Raw genomic sequence first — 22,241 nt, 5'->3', positions numbered from 1 at the left:
ATGTGAAAAAGTTATCCCTCAGATTCCCATTAAATCGTTTCCCCTTCACCTTAAACCTATGTCCTCTAGTCCTTGATTCACCTACTCTGGGCAAGAGACTCTACTTCTACCCGATCTATTCCTCTCGTGATTTTATACACCCCTATAAGATCAAGTTTTATTAAGATAGGTTTCAGTAGAAGCCCTGTCAATGTTTGGTGTTCTGGAACTTGCCTTCTGAGGCAGAGAATTCCACAGATTCACAACTCTCTGACTGAAAAGGTTTTTCCTCATCTCAGTTCTAAATGGCCTACCCCTTATTCTTAAACTGTGGCCCCTTGTTCTGGACTCCCCCAACATTGGGAACATGTTTCGTGCCCCTAACGTGTCCAACCCCTTAATAATCTTATACGTTTCGATAAGATCTCCTCATCCTTCTGTTGCCTAACTAGGGCTCTATTCAGTGCCAGCATGACCTTAGTTTTAAGCACCAACCCTTTGCATTAAATAATATTATTTACCATCTTAATTCCTTGCTGTACTTGCATGCTAACGTCTGAATCTGAAGAAGGGTCTCGACCCGAAACGTCACCCATTCCTTCTCTCCCGAGATGCTGCCTGACCCGCTGAGTTACTCCAGCATTTTGTCTACCTTTGATTTAAACCTGCATGCTGACCTCTATGAGAACACCCAGACCCTTCTGCACAGCAGCATTCTTAAGTCTCTGCATTTAAGCATTCTGCTTTTCTATTATTTTACGAACACTTTGCAGTGAACTGCGTTGTTCTCGACGTGCCAAATTTTCACCCACTCAACATGCCTCTCAAAACATGCTTTCCCATCTTTAAAAAAGAAATCGCAATAAACTTCATTCATAGTAAAGAATATATACAAAACAAGAACTGTGCAAAATTTCTTTTGACACTCTCGGAGGCTGAGGATTTGCGTTGTATCACAAATATTTTACCTGACACCCTTGCCACTCTTGTGCCCCCCTGGGTGATATCGCTTCCCTTATTTGAGGGGTAGCAGATGGCTGTTGTTTGTGGAAAGGTTCTTCCGGAACAACACCTTTGACCACATCCATCGGGCAGTGGTCAGCACGGAACGTCCTGCAGGCACTGCAGGGGAATGACTCCATGGATCCTGTGGCGTGGTTCCCAGAGCAGACTGCCCAGCCTCATCGCCAGAACTTCCCAACGAGCACCAAGATCTGGCTTGGCTGGCGGTGAGGGGAGCCCTCCCAGTCAGATCCTTCCTACACCACCAGAACCTCACTACCAGCGCACGCTGCCCTCGGGACGGTGAGGTGACGGTTGCCCGACTGGTCGCGGAGTGTGGATTTGCAAAGAGAGTCTGGAGATGTTTGCAAGGGTCCCAGTCACGGTTTATCCCGACCAGCTCCGTAACAGAGGACTCTCTGATTTACGGACTGTTCCCAGGGACGCATTCAGAGACGGGCATCGAGTACTGCTGGAAGGTCATCAACTCTGTAGTCTGCACAAACTATGTTGACTACGTGCAGCGTAGGTTTACTAGGTTAATTCCCGGAATGGCGGGACTGTCATATGTTGAAAGACTGGAGCGACTAGGCTTGTATACACTGGAATTTAGAAGGATGGGAGGGGATCTTATCGAAACGTATAAGATTATTAAGGGGTTGGACACGTTAGAGGCAGGAAACATGTTCCCGATGTTGGGGGAGTCCAGAACAAGGGGCCACAGTTTAAGAATAAGGGGTAGGACATTTAGAACGGAGATGAGGAAAAACGTTTTCAGTCAGAGAGCTGTGAATCTGTGGAATTCTCTGCCTCAGAAGGCAGTGGAGGCCAATTCTCTGAATGCATTCAAGAGAGAGCTAGATAGAGCTCTTAAGGATAGCGGAGTCAGGGGGTATGGGGAGAAGGCAGGAACAGGGTACTGATTGAGAATGATCAGCCATGATCACATTGAATGGCAGTGCTGGCTCGAAGGGCCGAATGGCCTCCTCCTGCGCCTATTGTCTATTGACTGCCCAGCAGAGCGAGCTGTCTGTCAGGGAATGTTGCCGACTGGCCCGCTCCAGACTGCAGCGGTACATGCTGAGGACTTGCTTGGTGCAGCCAACGCCAAGGCTTTGTGGGGAAGGAGGGGTCTGCGTATTCTCATAGATGTTAGCATGTAAGTACAGCAAGGAATTAAGATGGTAAATAATGTTATTTATTGCAAATAAAACTAAGGAAATCATAGAGTGTTACAGTGTGGAAACAGGCCCTGCGGCCCAACTTGCCCACACCGGCCAACATGTCCCAGCTACACTAGTCCCACCTGCCAGCATTTGGTCCATATCCCTCCAAACCTGTCCAATCCATGTAACTGTCTAACTGTTTCTTAAATGTTGGGATAGTCCCTGCCGCAACTACCTCCTCTGGCAGCTTGTTCTACACACTCACCACCCTCTGTGTGAAAAAGTTACCCCTCAGATTCTTATTAAATCTTTTCCCCTTCACCTTGAATCAACCTCCCCGATCTATTCCTCGCGTGATCTTAAACACCTCTATGAGATCACCCCTCATCCTCCTCCGCTCCAAGAAATAGAGTCCCAGCTTACTCAACCTCTGCCAATAGCTCGCACCCTCTAGTCCTGGCAACATTCTTGTAAATCTTCTCTGTACCCTTTCCAGCTTAACAACATCTTTCCGAAAACACGGTGCCCAGAACTGAACCCAATTCTCTAAATGTGGCCTCACCAACATCTTGCACAACTGCAACATGACCTCCCAACTTCTATACTCAATACTCTGGCTGATGAAAGCCAATGTGCCAAAAGCCTTTTTGACCTTCAGATCTACCTGCGACTCCACCGTCAGGGAGCTATGCACCTGCACTCTTAGATCCCTCTGCTCTACAACACTACCCAGAGCCCTACCATTCACTATGTAGGTCCTGCCCATGTTAGACTTCCCAAAATGCAACACCTCACATTTTTCTGCATTAAATTCCATCAACCATTCCTCAGCCTATTTGACCAATCGATCAAGATCCTGCTGCAATTTTCACAACCATCTTCACTATCTGCAAAACCACCCACTTTTGTATCATCTGCAACTTGCTAAACTTGCCGTGAATGTTCTCATCCAAATTATTGATATAGATGACAAGCAGTAACGGGCCCAGCACCGAACCCTGAGGCTCACCACTGAATAGAGGCTTGTGAGGCAACAGTTGGAGTACTGTGTACAGTACAACGCTAGCCTCCTTATTTAAAGGCAAATATATTTACTTTGGAGAAGATTTGCCCAGATGATTCTGGGGATGAACAGATTGTTGTGTACAGAAAGACTGGGCCATGTTTATTGAATTTAGAAAAATGAAAAGTGGTCTAATTGAAACCTTAAAAGTTCTGAGGGGACAAAGTAGACGTTGTGAGGATGTTTCCGTTTGTGGAATAATCGGGAACAAGGGGGTATTGTTTTATTGGGGGCACTGTTTTAAATTTTGTGCATTTAAAATAAGAGATTGAGGAATTTTTTACAATTCTTTACAATTTTCTATCCAGAGAGTTGTGGATTACTGAATGTATTCAAGGTGCTGATAGATCATTCAGCTTGCTCCCATTTCTTGTGCACTTCTGTTTTCCATTTTCCAAGTCATTAATCTCTTGGATATCCACCATTTTGCATATCCACCATTTTACACTCTTCCTCCTTAATTGCAGTGTCTGCATCATAAATATTACAACCTTGCCCATGTTGCCATCTCTGTTGCCTTTTTTCAGTCTAATATATTAACTTTCTTTTGTAATGCTTGTTTCCTTTTAAATTCTGTAGTTTTCATTTAGTTTAGTTTCTTTCGAGATACAGCGCGGAAACAGGCCCTTTGGCCCACCGAGTCCGCACCGAACAACGATCCCCTCACACCAACACTATCCTACCCATACTAGGCACAGTTTAACATTTATACCAGGCCAATTAATCCACAACCCTGTAAGTCTTGGAGCGTGGAAGGAAACCGAAGATCTCGGAGAAAACCCGCGCAGGTCATAGGGAGAACGTACAAACTCCGTACAGACAAGCATCCGTGGTCAGGATCTGGTGCTGTAAGGCAGTAGCTCTACCGCTATTTTACCTCACATTTTTGCTTTCCTAGTCCCTTTTTGTATCTGCCTCCACCACCACTCCTGGCAGCACATTCCAGGCACCCTCTGATAATTTGGCAGCGCGGTGGCTCAGCGGTTGAGTTGCTGCCTCACAGCGCTTACAGTACCAGAGACCCGGGTTCGATCCCGACAACAGGTGCTGTTTGTATGTTCTCCCTGTGGCTGCGTGGGTTTTCTCCGAGATCTTCGGTTTCCTGTCACACTCCAAAGACGTACAGGTTTGTAGGTTAATTGGCTTGGTATGATTGTAAATTGGCCCTGGTGTGTGTAGGGCAGTGTTAGTATGCGGGGATCGCTGGTCGGTGCGGACTCAGTGGGCTGAAGGGTCTGTTACCGTGCTGTATCTCTAAACTAAATTGGATATACAAAATTATGAGAGGCATAGATAGGGTACACAGTCAGAATCTTGGCCTTTAATGTTAATTGTTTTTCTCTCTCCACACATGCTACTCGATATTGAGGGATTGCAGCATAAGTTCACTAGGTTAATTCCCGGAATGGCGGGACTGTCATATGTTGAAAGACTGGAGCGACTGGGCTTGTATACACTGGAATTTAGAAGGATGAGAGGAGATCTTATTGAAACATATAAGATTATTAAGGGATTGGACACGCAGGAAATATGTTCCCGATGTTGGGGGAGTCCAGAACCAGGGGCCACAGTTTAAGAATAAGGGGTAGGCCATTTAGAACGGCGATGAGGAAAAACCTTTTCACTCAGAGAGTTGTAAATCCATGGAATTCTCTGCCTCAGAATGCAGTGGAGGCCAATTCTCTGGATGCTTTCAAGAGAGAGCTAGATAGAGCTCTTAATGATAGCAGAGTCAGGGGGTATGGGGAGAAGGCAGGAACGGGGTACTGATTGTGAATGATCAGCCATGATCACATTGAATGGCGGTGCTGGCTCAAGGGGCTGAATGGCCTACTGCACCTATTGTCTACTGTATATAGATATGCTTCCAGTGTTTACACTTTTATTTTGCATTTCTAACAACCAGTCATGCTCATCAGTCATAGAAGAGGAGCACATGTTTCCAAGTCTCCAGGAATTTGTTGGATACAATGATCAGAGCCCACTCTCCCAAATTTCCAGTAGTATCCAAACATAAACACCCTCTAATTAGAAGATCTATATACTAAAACTCTCGTTTGTTTGTTTGTTTGTTCCTGAACTACAGCCAAAATGGTACACGATAGCGCGACAATTTTAGGCCCACCTTACTCATCGTCGTCTCTTTGCTGCGAAAGGAAGAAGTTTAATTGAAATCGGTTTATATTTTTTAAGTTATTCACATTTTAAAGTTTAAACCTATCTCATGGGGAGGAGGGTGGATCAGGAGGTTTGAGGGGGATGGATTGGGTGGTGGGGAGGGGAAGGGGGGAAAGAGAGGGGGAGGGAGGGTGCTGCACCAATGCAGGAGAGGTTTGGGCCCAACTGGTCCACTTGGTCTAGTAGACACTAAAAGTTGGAGTAACTCAGCGGATCAAGCATTATCTCTGGAGAAAAGAATAGATGACATTTTAGGTAGAGGCCCTTCTGCAGACTGAGAGTCAGGGGAAAGGGAAATGAGAGATATAGACGGTGATGTAGAAAGATATGACAAAGAGAAAGGGTGCCAGACACGCGGGCACCTTTTCTCTTTCTCATTGTCCTTGATTATGCAATGAGGCAGGCGCTCAAGGAACACGAGGACCTCGGCTTCACAATCACCCCAGGGCATTCAAGAAGAATCGGGTCAGTCAACTTGTTAGGCCTCGACTTCGCCGATGACATCGTCCTGCTGTCAGACCAAATTGGGAGGCACAAGAGCTGCTCGGCAGGGTCGAGGCGGAGTGCCAGAAAGTGGGCCTCCACCTCAATGCCAAGAAGACGGAGTACATGGCGTTCAGCGGTGGTGACCATGAGCCTCTTAAGACCAGTGGCAGTGCATCTCTTAAGAAAGTGGAGGACTTCAAGTACCTGGGAGCAAGAATGCAGAACTCGGAGAATTACATCAAGGTCTGGAAAGCATGGAAAGCCCTCAATAACATGGGGGAAAATCTGGACATCTCGGATGTCTAAGGGTCTCAAACTGAGATTCTTCCATGCAACTGTAGAGACAATATTATTGTACGGGTGTGAGGCATGGACTCTCACTCGAGCACTGTCCACGTCTCGCGATGGTATCTACTCCCGAATGCTCAGAAAAGTTCAAAATGTCGGTTGGAGGGACCACACCACCAATGCCCAGCTCTACGGGGAGATTCCACCTCTGACTGAGAAGATCAAGTGGAGAAGGATGAGGCTCGCTGGTCATTGCCACCGCCATCCAGAAATACCAGCAAACAAGGTTGTGCTGTGGGAACCCACCCATGGGAGACGGAACCACCAAACAAGACCATGCTGAAGACGTTGTTGGAAGACACATATGTAGAGACAACAGAAGAGCTTGCCAGCTGTATGGAGGACAGAGATGTGTGGTTTGTCCGACACCGTGCCCGTCGGAAACCAGCACCACTGCCTCGCTAATGTTTTCAACGATTTTAATTAATTTTTAATACACAGATATAGAACAAATGAATGAAAGATATGGCAGCGAAAGAGGATGTTGCAGAACTCTCGTCGGAGAGAGGAGGAGAATTTCTTCAGAGTAGGCATACACCTGAGGAGATTCAGCAGTGAAGCAGACAAAATGTGTAGGAAGGAACTGCAGACGCTGGTTTAAACCGAAGATAGATACAAAAAGCTGGAGTAACTCTTTAGTTAAGTCGACACTGAAGACAAAGGGCAAGTTTATTGCAGGGCAATTCGTGACGTTTTGTTAAGCTACACTGCATGTCATTTGCACAGCTGCAGTGTTTTTCTGTTCTGGCTCATATTCAGTGTGTATGGCAAATGGACAGTCCTCGCACCTTTTCTTAGTATGTGTTTGCAATATCCATGTGCACAAAAATGTGGATTTTGAAATAAAACTAATTCGCTGAGTGCAAAGATTCATGAACCAAGAGTAAAAAGCCTGTTGTAAAATGTTCCCATATTTGTCTCCATATATATTGAAAAGATTGAAGTTTAAAGCAAATTTCCGCTTGAGTATTTATCTACGGGCAAATACACAGAAGCTAGTAAATTTACAAAACTGTAAATGCCTTAACAAAACAGTCATCTGGCTGTTTGCGGATTGAATCTGACTCGCGCCAGAAGTTTTGCATTTCTAATCATTGCCTGGTGTATATTTAAATATACAATTTTAAACTTTTTTTTTTGGAAATGCACATTATATAGCTCAAATTTCTGTACTATAGTATTTCCCTTGTTAAGTGTGCAATGTGTAGATGTTCTATTCAGGTGATAAAGGCACCTTTCAGGTAAAGCTTTCCTATTGAATGTTTGTAGCGCTTTAAAACATGTGGTCCATTTGCAGGAAATGTTGGTTTTTGCATCGAAACGTCCCTCGATATAACAGAATTGTAATTTTTCGTCGAAAGTTCCTCGGATATAACGCAATTATATTGCCATTTTGCATCGAAACGTCCCTCGAAGTAACAGGATTACATTGGCATTTCGTATCGAAACTTCCTCGGATGTAATGATGAAATTGTCACACTGTGTACACACTTCGGTATTCTACTGTCAAATAATTGTGAGAACTGGCGCAATGATGTGGCAGCCATAGACAATAGGTGCAGGAGGAGGCCATTCAGCCCTTCGAGCCAGCACCGCCATTCTAGGTGATCATGGCTGATCATTCTCAATCAGTACCCCGTTCCTGCCTTCTCCCCATACCCCCTGACTCCGCTATCCTTAAGAGCTCTATTGAGCTCTCTCTTGAATGCATTCAGAGAATTGGCCCCCACTGCCTTCTGAGGCAGAGAATTCCACAGATTCACAACAGGGTCACGGGTGAATCGCAGCAGCAGAATGATTTCTCGCTGGTGTTGTGCATGTGGGTGCCGGGGTTTGTTTTGCGCTCCTCACCAACGCTGATTTGCATTGGTTTTGTGCGGAACACGGCGGACGTGACTGTCTGCCGTTCAGGATGTTCCCTGGTACAGAGCTGTGGGCTGGGACACACTACGTGCCTGGGCGCCTGCTGCTCATGGCGGCGCAGCTGGTAAACATTGCCCAGCCTCGCACTACAACATGCGGCCGCCTGCAGGACTAAACCCTCGCCTGCAGGACTAAACCCTCGCCTGCAGGACTAAACCCTCGCCTGCAGGACTAAACCCTCGCCTGCAGGACTAAACCCTCGCCTGCAGGACTAAACCCTCGCCTGCAGGACTAAACCCTCGCCTGCAGGACTAAACCCTCGCCTGCAGGACTAAACCCTCGCCTGCAGGACTAAACCCTCGCCTGCAGGACTAAACCCTCGCTAACAAGCCAGCTCGGTTTAATAACCAAACTGGGGAACCTGTATTTTTTTTTAAACCCGAATTGTTGATTTATATGCGCGGGAATGGATTAAAACTTTAGTCTGCAGCGCCGGCAAAACGGCAACGTTGCCGCGTTAGAGCGAGGCGAGTGGTCTATACTGGGGACTGGGGACATGAAGCCTTGATACATGGATGTGTGTGTGTGGGTGACCTTTCCCCCAGTTGGCGCGGCCCACAGTTTTACACTGAACCCTTGTACATCATTTTTTAATTCGCACGGTTTAAGTGGAATGACGTGACTTCAGCGAGTACCTCCCCGGTTTATTTCTCCCTCCCCACCCACGCTACATTTAACACCACCCCCAATCTCTGCGGGGCCTTTCAGCCCCACTCCCTCCCTCCCTCCCTGGTGCGATAACCAATGGGCCAGAGCGTTAGTGGGTTGAGTGAAGGGGCGTTCTCTCTTTTGTGTGTCATGATCAGTTTAAACGCGGAATCGGCAAATTGCGTTCGGAAACACACCGTGCACCCACACCGCTCACTTGTTTACCCGCTCGGCGTCCAAGGAATGCTGCCTTTCCCGACAGTCCAGAATTATGTCTACAGTGGGCGATTATTTCATCCTAGACACCATGAAGCTGCAGTGCGAGGTGGAAGTGATCAGTCGGATGCTGCCGACCTTCGGTATGAGGAACAGGGGCAAAGGCAACCGAGCCGTTCTGTCGATCGGGAAACACCACGACCGGGGCATCAAAAACAACGCGGCAACCATTCATCTCTTGATTTGCACCTTGAAAGACAAATCGGGTTGCAAGTACAAGGTGCGTGCCACTCCCCCCCCCCCCCCACCACCCAACTTACCAAATTAACTTTATGAAGCTTGCAATGTATTTTAATTAAACATCTCTTCGCAGCTGAAAGAAAATATAGAACAGTTTTTCACTAAATTCGTGGACGAAGGAAAAGCTACCATCCGACTCAAAGAGCCAGCAGTGGACGTCTGTCTAAATAAGGTAGGAGCTGGGATTTTCTCAATATGTAAACGTTATACAATCAGACCTGTAGTGGCTCTCCCTTCTCTGTAGTGTTATGTGACTGATCATTGAAATGGATCATTGGCGACCAGTTGGAAACAATGCTAAATGGCCCAAGTTCAAGAAGCAAATTGTGCACGTGTTCAGAAGTTTGCTGCTGTGATTTAAAGTGGTGAATGTGGTATCAGTTTTCCCAGCTCCAATCAGCAAGATTGCAGAGGTGTCCAGACTCCAGGAGAAGTTTGGGATGTGGAGCTCACAATGAATCCTTGCCACCCAGTCCAAGCACAGCATTTCTCACCGTTCTGCAGAATGCATCTGACCAGTCTGCAAAACTCACCTTGCTCTCCGCAACCTGTCATTTTAGTTCCCATCCCATTCTCACTCTGGTCTCTTACGGCAGGGCCCCAGGAAAGTCCAATGGAGGCTCGGTATGTGTAGGAAGGAACTGCAGAAGCTGGTTTAGACCGAAGTTAGACACAAAAAGCTGGAGTAACTCAGTGGATCAGACAGCGTCTCTAGAGAAAAGGAATAGGTGATGTTTCGGGTCGAGGTCCTTCTTCAGACCCTGACTTCTTCAGACTGAGGTCTGAAGAAGGGTTTCGACCCAAAATGACACCCATCCCTTCTCCAAAGATGCTGTTTGAAGGGTCCTGAAGATGGGTGTCGACCCGAAATGTCACCTATTCCTTTTCTCTAGAGATGCTGTCTGACCCGCTGAGTTACTCCAGCTTTTTGTGTCTATCTCATTCTTTGACTTGGTACCTTATAGCCTTTAGTGTCTGCAATTAAATTCAACAATTTTAGATAACCACTGTTTTCAATTTTTTGTTAGATCAATCGGTTAATTGGAGTTTTCTTTTCACTGATATTCCTTGACCTGTTGAATATTTATGCCATTCTTTTTATTTGTTGCGTTCAGCAACTGCTGAGGCTCTGTTTCAGTTTTTTTTATTCCCTCTTCTGAACACCTTCGTCCTTCTATTTACACCTCTTGCAGTTAAATTGGCTGCAGTTAACCAGTCTTTGGTGGCCTCTTTCCACCACCACATGCCAGTCAATCTCGCTGAGTCTCCACGCTATAATGGATGATCCCTTTTGTTCTTTGTAACTTAAAACATGTTTGGTGTCTAGCTTTTCCTGTTTAACAGATCATTAACTGAGTTTTTCTCTCATTGGGGGCTGCCTAATCTGCTGAATAAATCCAGAATTTTCTACTTTATTTCAGAAACCTGGGATCCTTAGGCACTACATGCTTCTACCACTGTATTAATTTTGTGCAGAGTACACATCGATATGCATATCAACCTTTAAACCACCAAAGCCATATCACATATCGGCAAAAAAACTTTCACTTCTCCGTTTTAACACTGCGTCTCCCTCACTGCAATATTCATGACAATCTCATTCATAGTTTGACTAGTTTCTTCAAAATTCTTTCTTGCAACCTCTCTACAATTAAACGCATTTCAAATCAGTTAAACTTTTTTCAGCTTGTGCAGCAAAACCTTTCCCACAAAATTGTTTACTGTAGTCCTAGTCGAATGTCTGACAATAGACAATAGGTGCAGAAGGAGGCCATTCAGCCCTTCGAGCCAGCACCGCCATTCAATGTGATCATGGCTGATCATTCTCAATCAGTACCCCGTTCCTGCCTTCTCCTCATACCCCCTGACTCCGCTATCCTTAAGAGCTCTATCTAGCTCGCTCTTGAATGCATTCAGAGAATTGGCCTCCACTGCATTCTGAGGCAGAGAATTCCATGGATTCACAACTCTGGCTGAAAAAGTTTTTCGTCATCTCCGTTCTAAATGGCCTACCCCTTATTCTTAAACTGTGGCCCCTTGTTCTGGACTCCCCCAACATTGGGAACATGTTTCCTGCCTCTAACGTATCCAGCCCTTTAATAATCTTATACGTTTCGATAAGATCTCCTCTCATCTGCATTCCAAAGGTATCAGCCATAAGCTTTATATCATTGATTTATTTTTTCAAAACTGCTCCAAACCTCTTTGCTGCTTTTCCCCAAAACAAGCACTGTTTTCTTCCTTCGGGACTGTTCCCCACTGCCTGTGATGCGTAAAACAATGGTGGAGACTTCAGACCTGTATTTTGCGATCCTCTTCCTATGTCTGTGCCTATACACCATTCCAAAACATGACTCCCACTTTCACCCTGATGCCTTCTGCTGCTTTAGAAATGTCAGGTTACACAGACGATGCTGTATGAATGCCATGGTTTTGAACAAGCATTCTGTCTTGGATCGGTACACAATGGTCTGAAGACCCATTCCCGAGATATGTAATTCAGGCCAACACTTCAGTGCAACGAGGGAGTTTTGCATGATCAGACAATCCACAGATGGCTGGACACTTTGATCTTGTGCTATTTGGAGAAAGACAGGGAAATTGCTATAATCAACATTAATCTTTAAAACTTTTTTTTTCATTGACATTTGTGGGACCTTGAGTTCTACCTGATTATGGGATTCCCGAATTTGGAACCACATCTATATTTCAAGGGTACTTTGCCATATTAAAGATTTGGAGGTATTGTCAACTGTTTTAGGTGTGATTGATATTCTTGAAGTGCAAGGTTATTTGACTGAAACAGCAGATCCTGAGGTCTTTTGACGAGGTGTTTGTGTTGAACATGTTGCTACTTGAGGAAGGACCTGAGGCTGCCCATTTAAGACCAATGCAATGACTTATTTTTTAACTTAGAGGGTTATGAGTCTTTGGAAATCTCTACACTAAAAATATTCAAAGTCTCGACTTCCACTGCCTTTTGAGAACGACTTAAAACAGCTTCCCGATTAACAAAAAGGAGGACGGTACTGTGGTGCAACAGTAGAGTTGCTACCTTACTTTGCAAGGGATCCAGGTTTGATCCTGACTGTGGCTACTGTCTGTACGGAGTTTGTACATTCTCCCTGTGATGGTGTGGGGTTTTTTCCGGGTGCTCCGGTTTCCTCTCACACTCCAAAGATGTACAGTTTGTAGGTCAATTGGCTTTGGTAAAAAATATATAGAAATTGCCCCTAGTGTGTTGGATAGTGCTAATGTATGGGGTGATCGCTGGTCGGCACAGACTCGGTGGGCCGAAGGGCCTGTTTCCACGCTGTATCTGAAGTCTAAAGTCACAGTGAGCCAGCAGGAACGTGAAGTTGAAATGTCTCCGTTGGATCTTTAGAGTAGTCTCATGGAGACAAAGACATTCTCCTGCTCCTAATTGGAACGTTAATCCTTCTTTAACATTTAAGCAAATGTCATTTGTAACATTTCATTTTTGGGTAATGTTGTTCAGCAGTGTGTATTGAAGAACGAATGCTGAAAATTGCTTGTTACGGGTTTTGGTTTTGAACAAGGACATTCAAGAGAGAGCTAGATAGAGCTCTTATGGATAGCGGAGTCGGAGGGTATGGGGAGAAGGCAGGAACGGGGTACTGATTGTGGATGATCAGCCATGATCACATTGAATGGCGGTGCTGGCTCGAAGGGCCGAATGGCCTCCTCCTGCTCCTATTGTCTATTGTCAGACATTCGACTAGGACTACAGTAAACAACTTTGTGGGAAAGGTTTTGCTGCACAAGCTGAAAAAACAAGGGAAAGCTGTTTGATTTCATTATCGCTCTGACTTCATTTAGCCGAGCAAGATCTCAATAATGTACGAAATGTAATACATGAGTTCAGTCTGTCACGTCTGGAGTGTGTTTGTGTAGTCTGGTAGTTACTCAACGGGTATTGTTTCTTTGATTATTTATGCAGTTCCCAAATGAAAGAGTATTCGGCAAGCATTTTGATACATGAGAATGTTGTGTTCCAGGATGTAGTCACTTGACTTCCATGTGCTCAGCACTTTTCATGCTGAGATATTTCAGTGAAAGCAGACAGGTGAAGACAGCATTTGGAAATGGTTCCAAATTTTTTAAATGTGGCACAAGCAGACGAAGGAGAAAAGTTTTGCCTCCTTCAGAATTTGCTAAAAGAAAAGGCAGACTGAATCTGAAAGGCCAAAATGATTTAAAGAGTGGAATGGTGCTGGCCATCCTTTACACATGGACACATGGCAAATCAGTCAGTCGAAAAGGAAAAGTCAGATGGAAAAAATAGTATTTATTCACAAAATGCTGGAGTAACTCAGTAGGTCAGGCAGCATCTCAGGAGAGAAGGAATGGGTGACAATAGACAATAGGTGCAGGAGGAGGCCATTCGAGCCAGCACCACCATTCAATGTGATCATGGCTGATCATTCTCAATCAGTACCCCGTTCCTGCCTTCTCCCCATACCCCCTGACTCCGCTATCCTTAAGAGCTCTATCTAGCTCTCTCTTGAATGCATTCAGAGAATTGCGGCAGAGAATTCCACAGATTCACAACTCTCTGACTGAAAAGGTTTTTCCTCATCTCAGTTCTAAATGGCCTACCCCTTATTCTTAAACTGTGGCCCCTTGTTCTGGACTTCCCCAACATTGGGAACATGTTTCCTGCCTCTAACGTGTCCAACCCCTTAATAATCTTATACGTTTCAATAAGATCTCCTTTCATCCTTCTAAATTCCAGTGTATACAAGACGTTCCGGGTCGAGGCCCTTCTTCAGACGGTGCTGGAGTAAGTCAGCGGGTCAGGCAGCATCTCTGGCAAATGTGGATAGATGACGTTTTAGGTTGGGACCCTCCCTCAGACTGAACGCAGGGGGAAAGCTGGAAGAGGCAGGACAAAGCCTGGCGAGTGATAGGTAAACATAGACGGGGGAAGGGCATGTTTGATAGTCAAATGGTTGGACAAAGGCTAGAAATGTAAAGGAGGGTGTGAGACAAAAGCATTGAAGAGTTGCAAATTGTGGAGCTGGACAAAGAAATCTGGGTGGAATGGAAGAGGGAAGGGAGAAATAAATGTGGATCCAGGTGGAGCACGGGAGGGGGGGTTAAATGGGGGAAGGAGAGGGGGGAATGGTCTCTTTTTACTGTTCCTCTTGCCTAACGTAGGTTGTGCGAATAAAATAAATATGTACTAAGTGCCATTTTAAAAATGCAAAGGCATCGACTACCCTGCACTGTAATACCAATGCTGAGTCTGAAGAAGGATTCGACCCGAAACGTCACTCATTGCTTCTCTCAGAGATGCTGCCTGTCCCGCTGTGTTACTCCAGCATTCCGTGTCTATCTACAGTGTAAACCAGTATCTGCAGCTCTTACACTGCATAACCAATGCGTGCTTGACCCTTTACTATGCTCTCTCAGCCGCCTCTTTGCTATGAAATATCCTTGGTCGTGCCGCAATCTTCTTCTTTGTCCATTTTCTGCACTTGCTGCCCTGAGGAGCAGACTAGCATATCCCCACTTCGGGATTATCATTCTCCGCGGTCTCTCTCACCCTCCTTAAATCTTTGTTGTCCTAATTTTGTCATTGATTTCATTATCAATGCCTGTCATTGTCATTAAATCTGCTGACAAGAATAACCCTCTTATTTGAAGGACTTAATTTTGTCTTACACCGACCCCAAATTAGTCACTTTTTACCTTGCCTGAACCAAGAAACCACCACCAACATCTCTTGTGTAGGAAAGAACTGCAGATGAAGGTCATATAAACCGAAGATAGACACAAAATGCTGGAGTAACTCAGCGGGACAGGCGGCTTCTCAGGACAGAAGGAATGGGTGACGTTTCAGGTCGAGACCCGAAACATCACTCATTCCTTCTCTCCAGAGATGCTGCCTGATCCGCTGAGTTACACCAATATCTCTTGATCTTCTCAGACCAAAGCTATTTCTAAGCCAATGTTCAAACAAAATAAAAGAATCGCACAAGTGTTGGAATAACTCAGCGGGTCAGGCGGCATCTCTAGAGAACATGGACGGATGGCTTTTAAGGTCGGAATCTTCTCCCAGCCTGAAATATCACTGATCCATGTTCTCCAGAGATGCTGCCTGCCCCACTGTGTTACTCCAGTACCTTGTTTTTTATTCAGTAAGCAAGTATCTGCAGTTCCCTGTATGTAGAAAAAGAACATTAAGCAATATAAGTGTGGAGAGGACCATGATGTGGAGAGGGCCTCGGGTCCGGGGAGACTGAAACAGAGGTGACGGCTACAACGGGCCTTTGTTACCAGCTGCAGCTGGGACTGTAAAATGGCACCTCTTGCATATGAACTCAGTGGGCTGTTCTGCACTGACTGGGGCGTTTGTACTTCTGTAAAGGGATAGTCTTGCTGAGCTGTATGCAAAAAATGCATTTCACTAGAACCTGGTACATGTGACAATAAAGAAACCATTGATAAGGCAAGGTGACTATGGAGTAGAGTCACAGATCACTCATGGTGTGACTGGATGAACAGGCTTCGGGGATGACGTTTGTCAATAATAGCTTAGTACAATCAGCATGGGTTTGTGGAAGGGAATTTGTGCTGGCCATGTCTGTTAGTTTCTTGAGGCTGTAACTTGTGGAATAGATATTTGGACCCAGTTGGTGTGATGTAAATAGAATCTTAGAACTCAAATGAGCTACATTATTGGGCCATTTTTCTAATCTGATACCCCCACTGTTCACTGCCATCTGTAGCAATAATGTGGATAGGAAATCAAGTGGTACGGTGGCGCAGCGGTAGAGTTGCTGCCTTACAGCGCTTGCAGCGCCGGAGACCCGGGTTCGACCCAACTACGGGTGCTGTCTTTACGGAGTTTGTACGTTCTCCCCGTGACCACGTGGGTTTTCCCCAAGATCTTCGGTTTCCTCCCACACTCCAAAGACGTGCAAGTTTGTAGGTTAATTGGCATGGTAAATGTAAAATTGTCCCTAGTGCGTGCAGGATAGTCTTAATGTGTGGGGATCGCTGATCGGTGCGGATTCGGTGGGCTGAAGGGCCTGTTTCCGCGCTGTATCTCCAAACTAAACTAAAGTATAATATATCCAATAGATCAGTCTGAAGAAGGGTCTTGACCCGAAATGTCACCTATTCCATCTCTCCAGAGATGCTGCCTGACCCGCTGAGTTACTCCAGCATTTTGTGTCCAGCTATAATATATCCACGTTAGCTGTTGATATAAAAACTAGGTGATGTTTGGATGTAGAGAGGCTTCATGCAAAAATAATGAATAAAAAATGCATGGCAGATGGTAAATGTACTCTGGTAGACTGGTAGATAAAATAGAATGGCAGAGTTATCATATATCTACAGCCGGAAACAGGCCTTTTTTTTTCCGGCCCTCCAAGTCCGTGCCGCCCAGCGATCCCCGTACATTAACACTATCCTACACCCACTAGGGACAATTTTTACATTTACCCAGCCAATTAACCTACATACCTGTACGTCTTTGGAGTGTGGGAGGAAACCGAAGATCTCGGAGAAAACCCACGCAGGTCACGGGGAGAACGTACAAACTCCTTACAGTGCAGCACCCGTAGTCAGGATCGAACCTGTGTCTCCGGCGCTGCATTCGCTGTAAAGCAGCAACTCTACCGCTGACAGCGCTGTGCAAGATATAGGTTTACAAAAAAAAGACAGTGCGGAAGTAACTCAACAGGTTGGGCAACATTTCGTTGGAGAACATGGATAAATAATAATAATAATAATATTCATTTATTGTCGTTGCAACAAGTGCAACGAAATTAAAAAATAGCAATCCTGACGGCGCGTATATGCAATAAATGCAAAACAAATAAATACCAATATATTAAATACAAATGTTTTAACAGTGTGACCTATTGTAGAAAGTAGTGTTCAGTTCTCGTATGGCCCTGGGGTAAAAACTGTTCTTGAGTCTGTTTATTCGGGATTTGATCGACCTGAAACGTCGACCAGAGGGCAGAAGAACAAACAGACGGTGGTCGGGGTGGGATGGGTTTTTTATTATTTTTCCTGCTCTACTGAGGCAGCGCAGGCTGAACAGGTGCTCCAGGGAGGGCAGTGAGCTGCCGATGATCTTCTGGGCCGTCGTGATGACCCTCTGAAGGACCTTCCTGTCCTTTTCTGAGCAGCTGGCATACCATGTGGTTATACAGTATGCCAGCACACTCGATGGAGCAGCGATAAAAGGACATCATGAGCTTCTCCTGCAGGTTGGTCTTCCTGAGGATCCTCCGGAAGTGGAGTTTCTGCTGTGCCTTCTTCACTGTGCTAATGGTGTTGGTAGACCAGGTAAGATCCTCTGCGATGTGCGTACCCAGGAACCTGAAAGCGGGTACCCTTTCCACACAGACCCCATTGATGTAGAGTGGGTCGTGTTCTGCACTGGTTTTCCTGTAGTCTATTATAAGTTCCTTTGTTTTGGAGGAGTTCAGGACAAGATTGTTCACTGAACACCATGCTGCCAACCTTTGGATTTCATCCCTGTAGGCTGTCTCATCTCCTCCTGAGATGAGTCCAACCACAGTCGTGTCATCCGCGAACTTGATGATGGTGTTGGTGGGATGGGTGGGGGCGCAGTCGTGAGTGTAGAGGGAGTAAAGGATGGGGCTCAACACACAGCCCTGTGGTGAGCCGGTGCTCAGTGTAATGGTGGAGGAGAGGTGAGGGCCTATTTTGACGGTCTGGGGGCGGTTGGTCAGGAAGTCCTTGATCCATTGGCAGATCGTTTGGGAAAATCCAAGGTCAGAAAGATTGGTAACCAGTCTGCTCGGGATGACTGTGTTAAAGGCAGAGCTGAAGTCTAGGAAGAGCATCCTCACATAGCTCCCCTGGTGTTCAAGGTGGGTCAGTGCAGTGTGAAGAGCAGTGGCGATGGCATCCCCTGTAGACCTATTTGCTCTGTAGGCAAAATGATGTTTCTGAATCATTGCCTATTCATTCTCCAGAGATGCTGCCTGACCCGCTGAGATGCTGAGTTACTCCAACACTTTACTTTAAGAATAAGAGTTTAGTTTGGAAATGCAGCTTGGGAACAGGCCCTTCGGCCCTCTGAATCTACGCCGGCCAACGATCACCCATACACTACACATTAGGGACAATTTACCTACAAACCTGCATATCTTTTGAATGTGGGAGGAAACTGGAGCATCCGGGGAAAACCCACATGGTCACGAAGAGAACGTACAGAGAACGTACAAACTCCGTACAGATAGCACTGTAGTCAGGATCGAACCCGGGTTTCTGGCTCTGTAATCATACTTTATTAGCCAAGTATGTTTTGCAACATACGAGGAATTTGTTTTGCCATACAGTCATACCAATAAAAAGCAACAGAACACACGAAATACATTTTAACATGAACATCCACCACAGCGACGACTCCACATTCCTAACTGTGATGGAAGGAGGAAAAAAGTTAAATCTCCTTCCCTTCTTTATTTTCCCACGGTCGGGGGGCCTCGAGCCTTCCATTGATGGGGTGATCTTGACTCCTGTAGCCGGTGGTTGAGCCCTCCGCGACGGGGCGATCAAGCTCCCGCATCGGGGGGAAAATCTCAGCTCCCCCGCGCCGGGTGATCTGATCCCGGGTCGGGGCTGGTCGAACCTTCTGCGACTTTGGAGCTTCCCGGCATCGGTCTCTACCCGAGACTGCAAGCTCCTCGATGTTGAAATCCGCAGGCCGCAGTTAGAGCGCCGATCCCAGGCAAGGGATCGCAGGCTTCGATGGTAAGTCCACGGCCCCGCGGTGGGGCTCAAAGTCAGTCCCGAGCAAGGCCGCCAGCTCCATGATGTTAGGCCACAGAGCGACCGGAGATACGATCCGGAAAACAATCGCATCTCTGGCAAGGTAAGAGATTGAAAAAAAGTTTCCCCCGACCCCCCCCACATAAAATCAGAGAACATTAACAGACAGACTGTTGGCGAGGCTTGTAAGAACACCCGGTACGACAGCAACTCTACTGCTGCACCACTGTACTGCACTTCATAATGGACTTACTTACCTACAAAATCTAGATCTCGATGATTTGGAAAGAAGCAATTACTTGGGTACCTGGTTACCGGCAAAGAATATGTCACTGTATAGCCAAATGTCATAATGAAAAGTACAAATGCTCTACATTTAAAGCAAACCATGGTGGCTGATTCTACAATACAAATCTTAATCAGCATTTGTGTATTTTATAAGTAAACCAAGTGAGCTTCTAGGACTAATGGCTGGATTACTTTAACATGGAGTCTCAACACTGAATGAACTTTGATAAAGGTTTTGCATCAGAAAGGCCCACTGAGGAAAACTGGGTCTGATGTATTAAACTGTGGACAATAAGATTTGGCCAATGATCTCTGAACTAAACATCTTCCCTCCTGCAATGCTCAAAATAATATTTTGTAAAAAATGAATTTAACTCCTTTGCTTAAGATCATGAATTGGTTTCTTAAGGGTATTTGCCTCTCGTGTCCTTTAGAGCACCCAAAATTTAGAGCGAGCTTTAAATATCCTCTATTTATACCTCTTTGTTCGGCTCTGTATTACGATAGTGAGGAATCTGTATAAATGTATGCTGCTCTTGTTTGGGAGCTGAACACAAATCTCTGCTCCAAAGTGACTCACTGTATTGCAGGATTAGTGCAAGTTGAACGTTGGCATGTCCTCTGCTCCCACTTCCACCAATTTTGCCTTCCACAGTTCTCTATTTACAACCCTAACCCTAATTGGAAAACTTTGCCCCCAACTAAATCAAATGGACCGGCATGCCTAAATTATTAACAGAATGTTAAGAAACGAGATTCATAAGTGAGGGCAGAATTAGGCCATCAGCTTATCAAGTCTACTCTGCCATTCAATCATGGCTGATCTATCTTTCCCTCACAACCCCATTCTCCTGCCTTCTCCCCATAAACCCTGTCAACTGTACTAATCAGGTATCTGACAAACACGGTGATTTGGCCTCCGCAGCCGTCTGTGGCAATGAACTCCTCATCTTTCTACAGGAACGTCCTTTAATTCTGAGGCTATGGCCTCTAGTCCTAGACTCTCCCACTGGTGGAAACATCCTCTCTATCCAGACCTTTCACTGTTCAGTAAGTTTCAGTGAGATCCCCCTTCATCCTTCCAAAGTAAAGCGAGTAAAGGCCCAGTGGCGTCAAATGCTCATCATATGTTAACCCTTTCTGCGTTCCACAGAGACCTCTCCCTCCGTAACTCCCTGGTCCACTCGTCCCTTCCTACCCAAACCACCCCATCCCCGGGCACTTTCCCCTGCAACCGCAGGAGTTGCAACACCTACCCCTTTACCTCCCCCCTCAACTCCATCCAAGGACCCAAACAGTCTTTCCAGGTGAGACAGAGGTTCACCTGCACCTCCTCCAACCTCATCTATTGCATCCACTGTTCTAGATGTCAACTTCTTTACATCGGCGAAACCAAATGCAGGCTCAGCGATCGTTTCGCTCAGTCTGCCTCAACCAACCTGATCTCCCGGTGGCTGAGCACTTCAACTCCCACTCCCAGTCTGACCTTTCTGTCATGGGCCTCCTCCAGTGCCATAGTGAGGCCCACCAGAAATTGGAGGAACAGCACCTCATATTTCGCTTGGGCAGTTTGCAGCCCAGCGGTATGAACATTGACTTCTCCAACTTTAGATAGTTCCTTTGTCCCTCTCTTCCCCTCCCCTTCCCAGATCTCCCTCTATCTTCCTGTCTCCACCTATATCCTTCCTTTGTCCCGCCAACCTGACATCAGTCTGAAGAAGGGTCTCGACCTGAAACGTCACCCATTCCTTCTCTCCTGAGATGCTGCCTGACCTGCTGAGTTACTCCAGCATTTTGTGAAATATGTTAACCCAATCATTCCTGGGGTTGAGTGTGGATAAATCTATTATAGGAGGGGATAAAAGGAATTATAGTAACTGGTGTGTACAAGTATTTATTTTGATTCGCAAATAGAAGTGCACACCAATCATTTCTATGCTGGTAATTTCTATTATTACAGTGTAGTAAAGGATCAACAGAAACTTTATTAATTACTATTTTAAATACATTTACGTAAAACTTCCTACGTAGCCTAATCCTGCTTTAATATTGTACCATGATTAAAATCAGCTTTTGTTTCAGTGCAAGTCTTCAGTACCTACCATGTTGACCATGAAAGTAGCCTTGAGACAGAACGTTTAATTCTGTCCTTGACTGGTGTAAAAGTAAAGATCAAGGCTGCGGGTGCTGAATCTGGAGCAAACCACAAACTGCTGGAGGAACCCGGTGGGCCAGGCAGGCAGCATCCAAGGGGTGAAAGGAATTGTCGAGACCCTGCATCACATCTGAGTGTGTAGATTGGGATTTATGTGATGTGAGTGGAAGCCTGATATAGTCTGATGTGCATCTGGATGGGTGAGTTGGAGGCAGTGCGGGGCGTGGAGAAGGTGAAAGGTGTGACAATAGACAACAGGTGCAGGAGGAGGCCATTCGGCCCTTCGAGCCAGCACCACCATTCAATGTGATCATGGCTGATCATTCTCAATCAGTACCCCGTTCCTGCCTTCTCCCCATACCCCCTGACTCCGCTATCCTTAAGAGCTCTATCTAGCTCTCTCTTGAATGCATTCAGAGAATTGGCCTCCACTGCCTTCTGAGGCAGAGAATTCCACAGATTCACAACTCTCTGACTGAAAAGGTTTTTTCTCATCTCCGTTCTAAATGGCCTACCCCTTATTCTTAAACTGTGGCACCTGGTTCTGGACTCCCCCAACGTTAGGAACATGTTTCCTGCCTCTAATGTGTCCAACCCCTTAATAATCTTATACGTTTCGTGTGATATTGCCGTGGCAATTGGAAATGAAATGGTAGAAAGAGGGCAGAAAGCGTGAAGGGGGAGTTGGAGGAAGAGGAGTGAA

The 22,241-nt window shown here is 45.8% G+C and overlaps 1 protein-coding gene across 2 annotated transcripts in view; it reads left to right on the top strand.

Annotated features, from left to right (window-relative positions):
- lrr1 (leucine rich repeat protein 1) overlaps window positions 1-22,241 on the top strand; it is a 33,027-nt gene that overhangs the window by 3,362 nt on the left and 7,424 nt on the right. Inside the window, exons 2-3 of one of the 2 annotated variants that reach the window (XM_078407042.1) lie at window positions 9,096-9,289; window positions 9,383-9,481. In XM_078407042.1, coding sequence (XP_078263168.1) covers window positions 9,101-9,289; window positions 9,383-9,481 — 288 coding nt within the window. In that variant the 5' untranslated portion in view covers window positions 9,096-9,100. Of the gene's footprint in view, window positions 1-8,987; window positions 9,290-9,382; window positions 9,482-22,241 lie in introns of those variants that run through there. The other variant, XM_078407041.1, reaches the window with a different exon arrangement.

This window comes from Rhinoraja longicauda, chromosome 10 (assembly GCF_053455715.1).
Source record: "Rhinoraja longicauda isolate Sanriku21f chromosome 10, sRhiLon1.1, whole genome shotgun sequence".
NCBI classification, from domain to species: domain Eukaryota; kingdom Metazoa; phylum Chordata; class Chondrichthyes; order Rajiformes; family Arhynchobatidae; genus Rhinoraja; species Rhinoraja longicauda.
The sequence above is the reverse complement of the archived record's forward strand: the minus strand, read 5'-3'. Positions and strand labels throughout refer to the sequence as shown.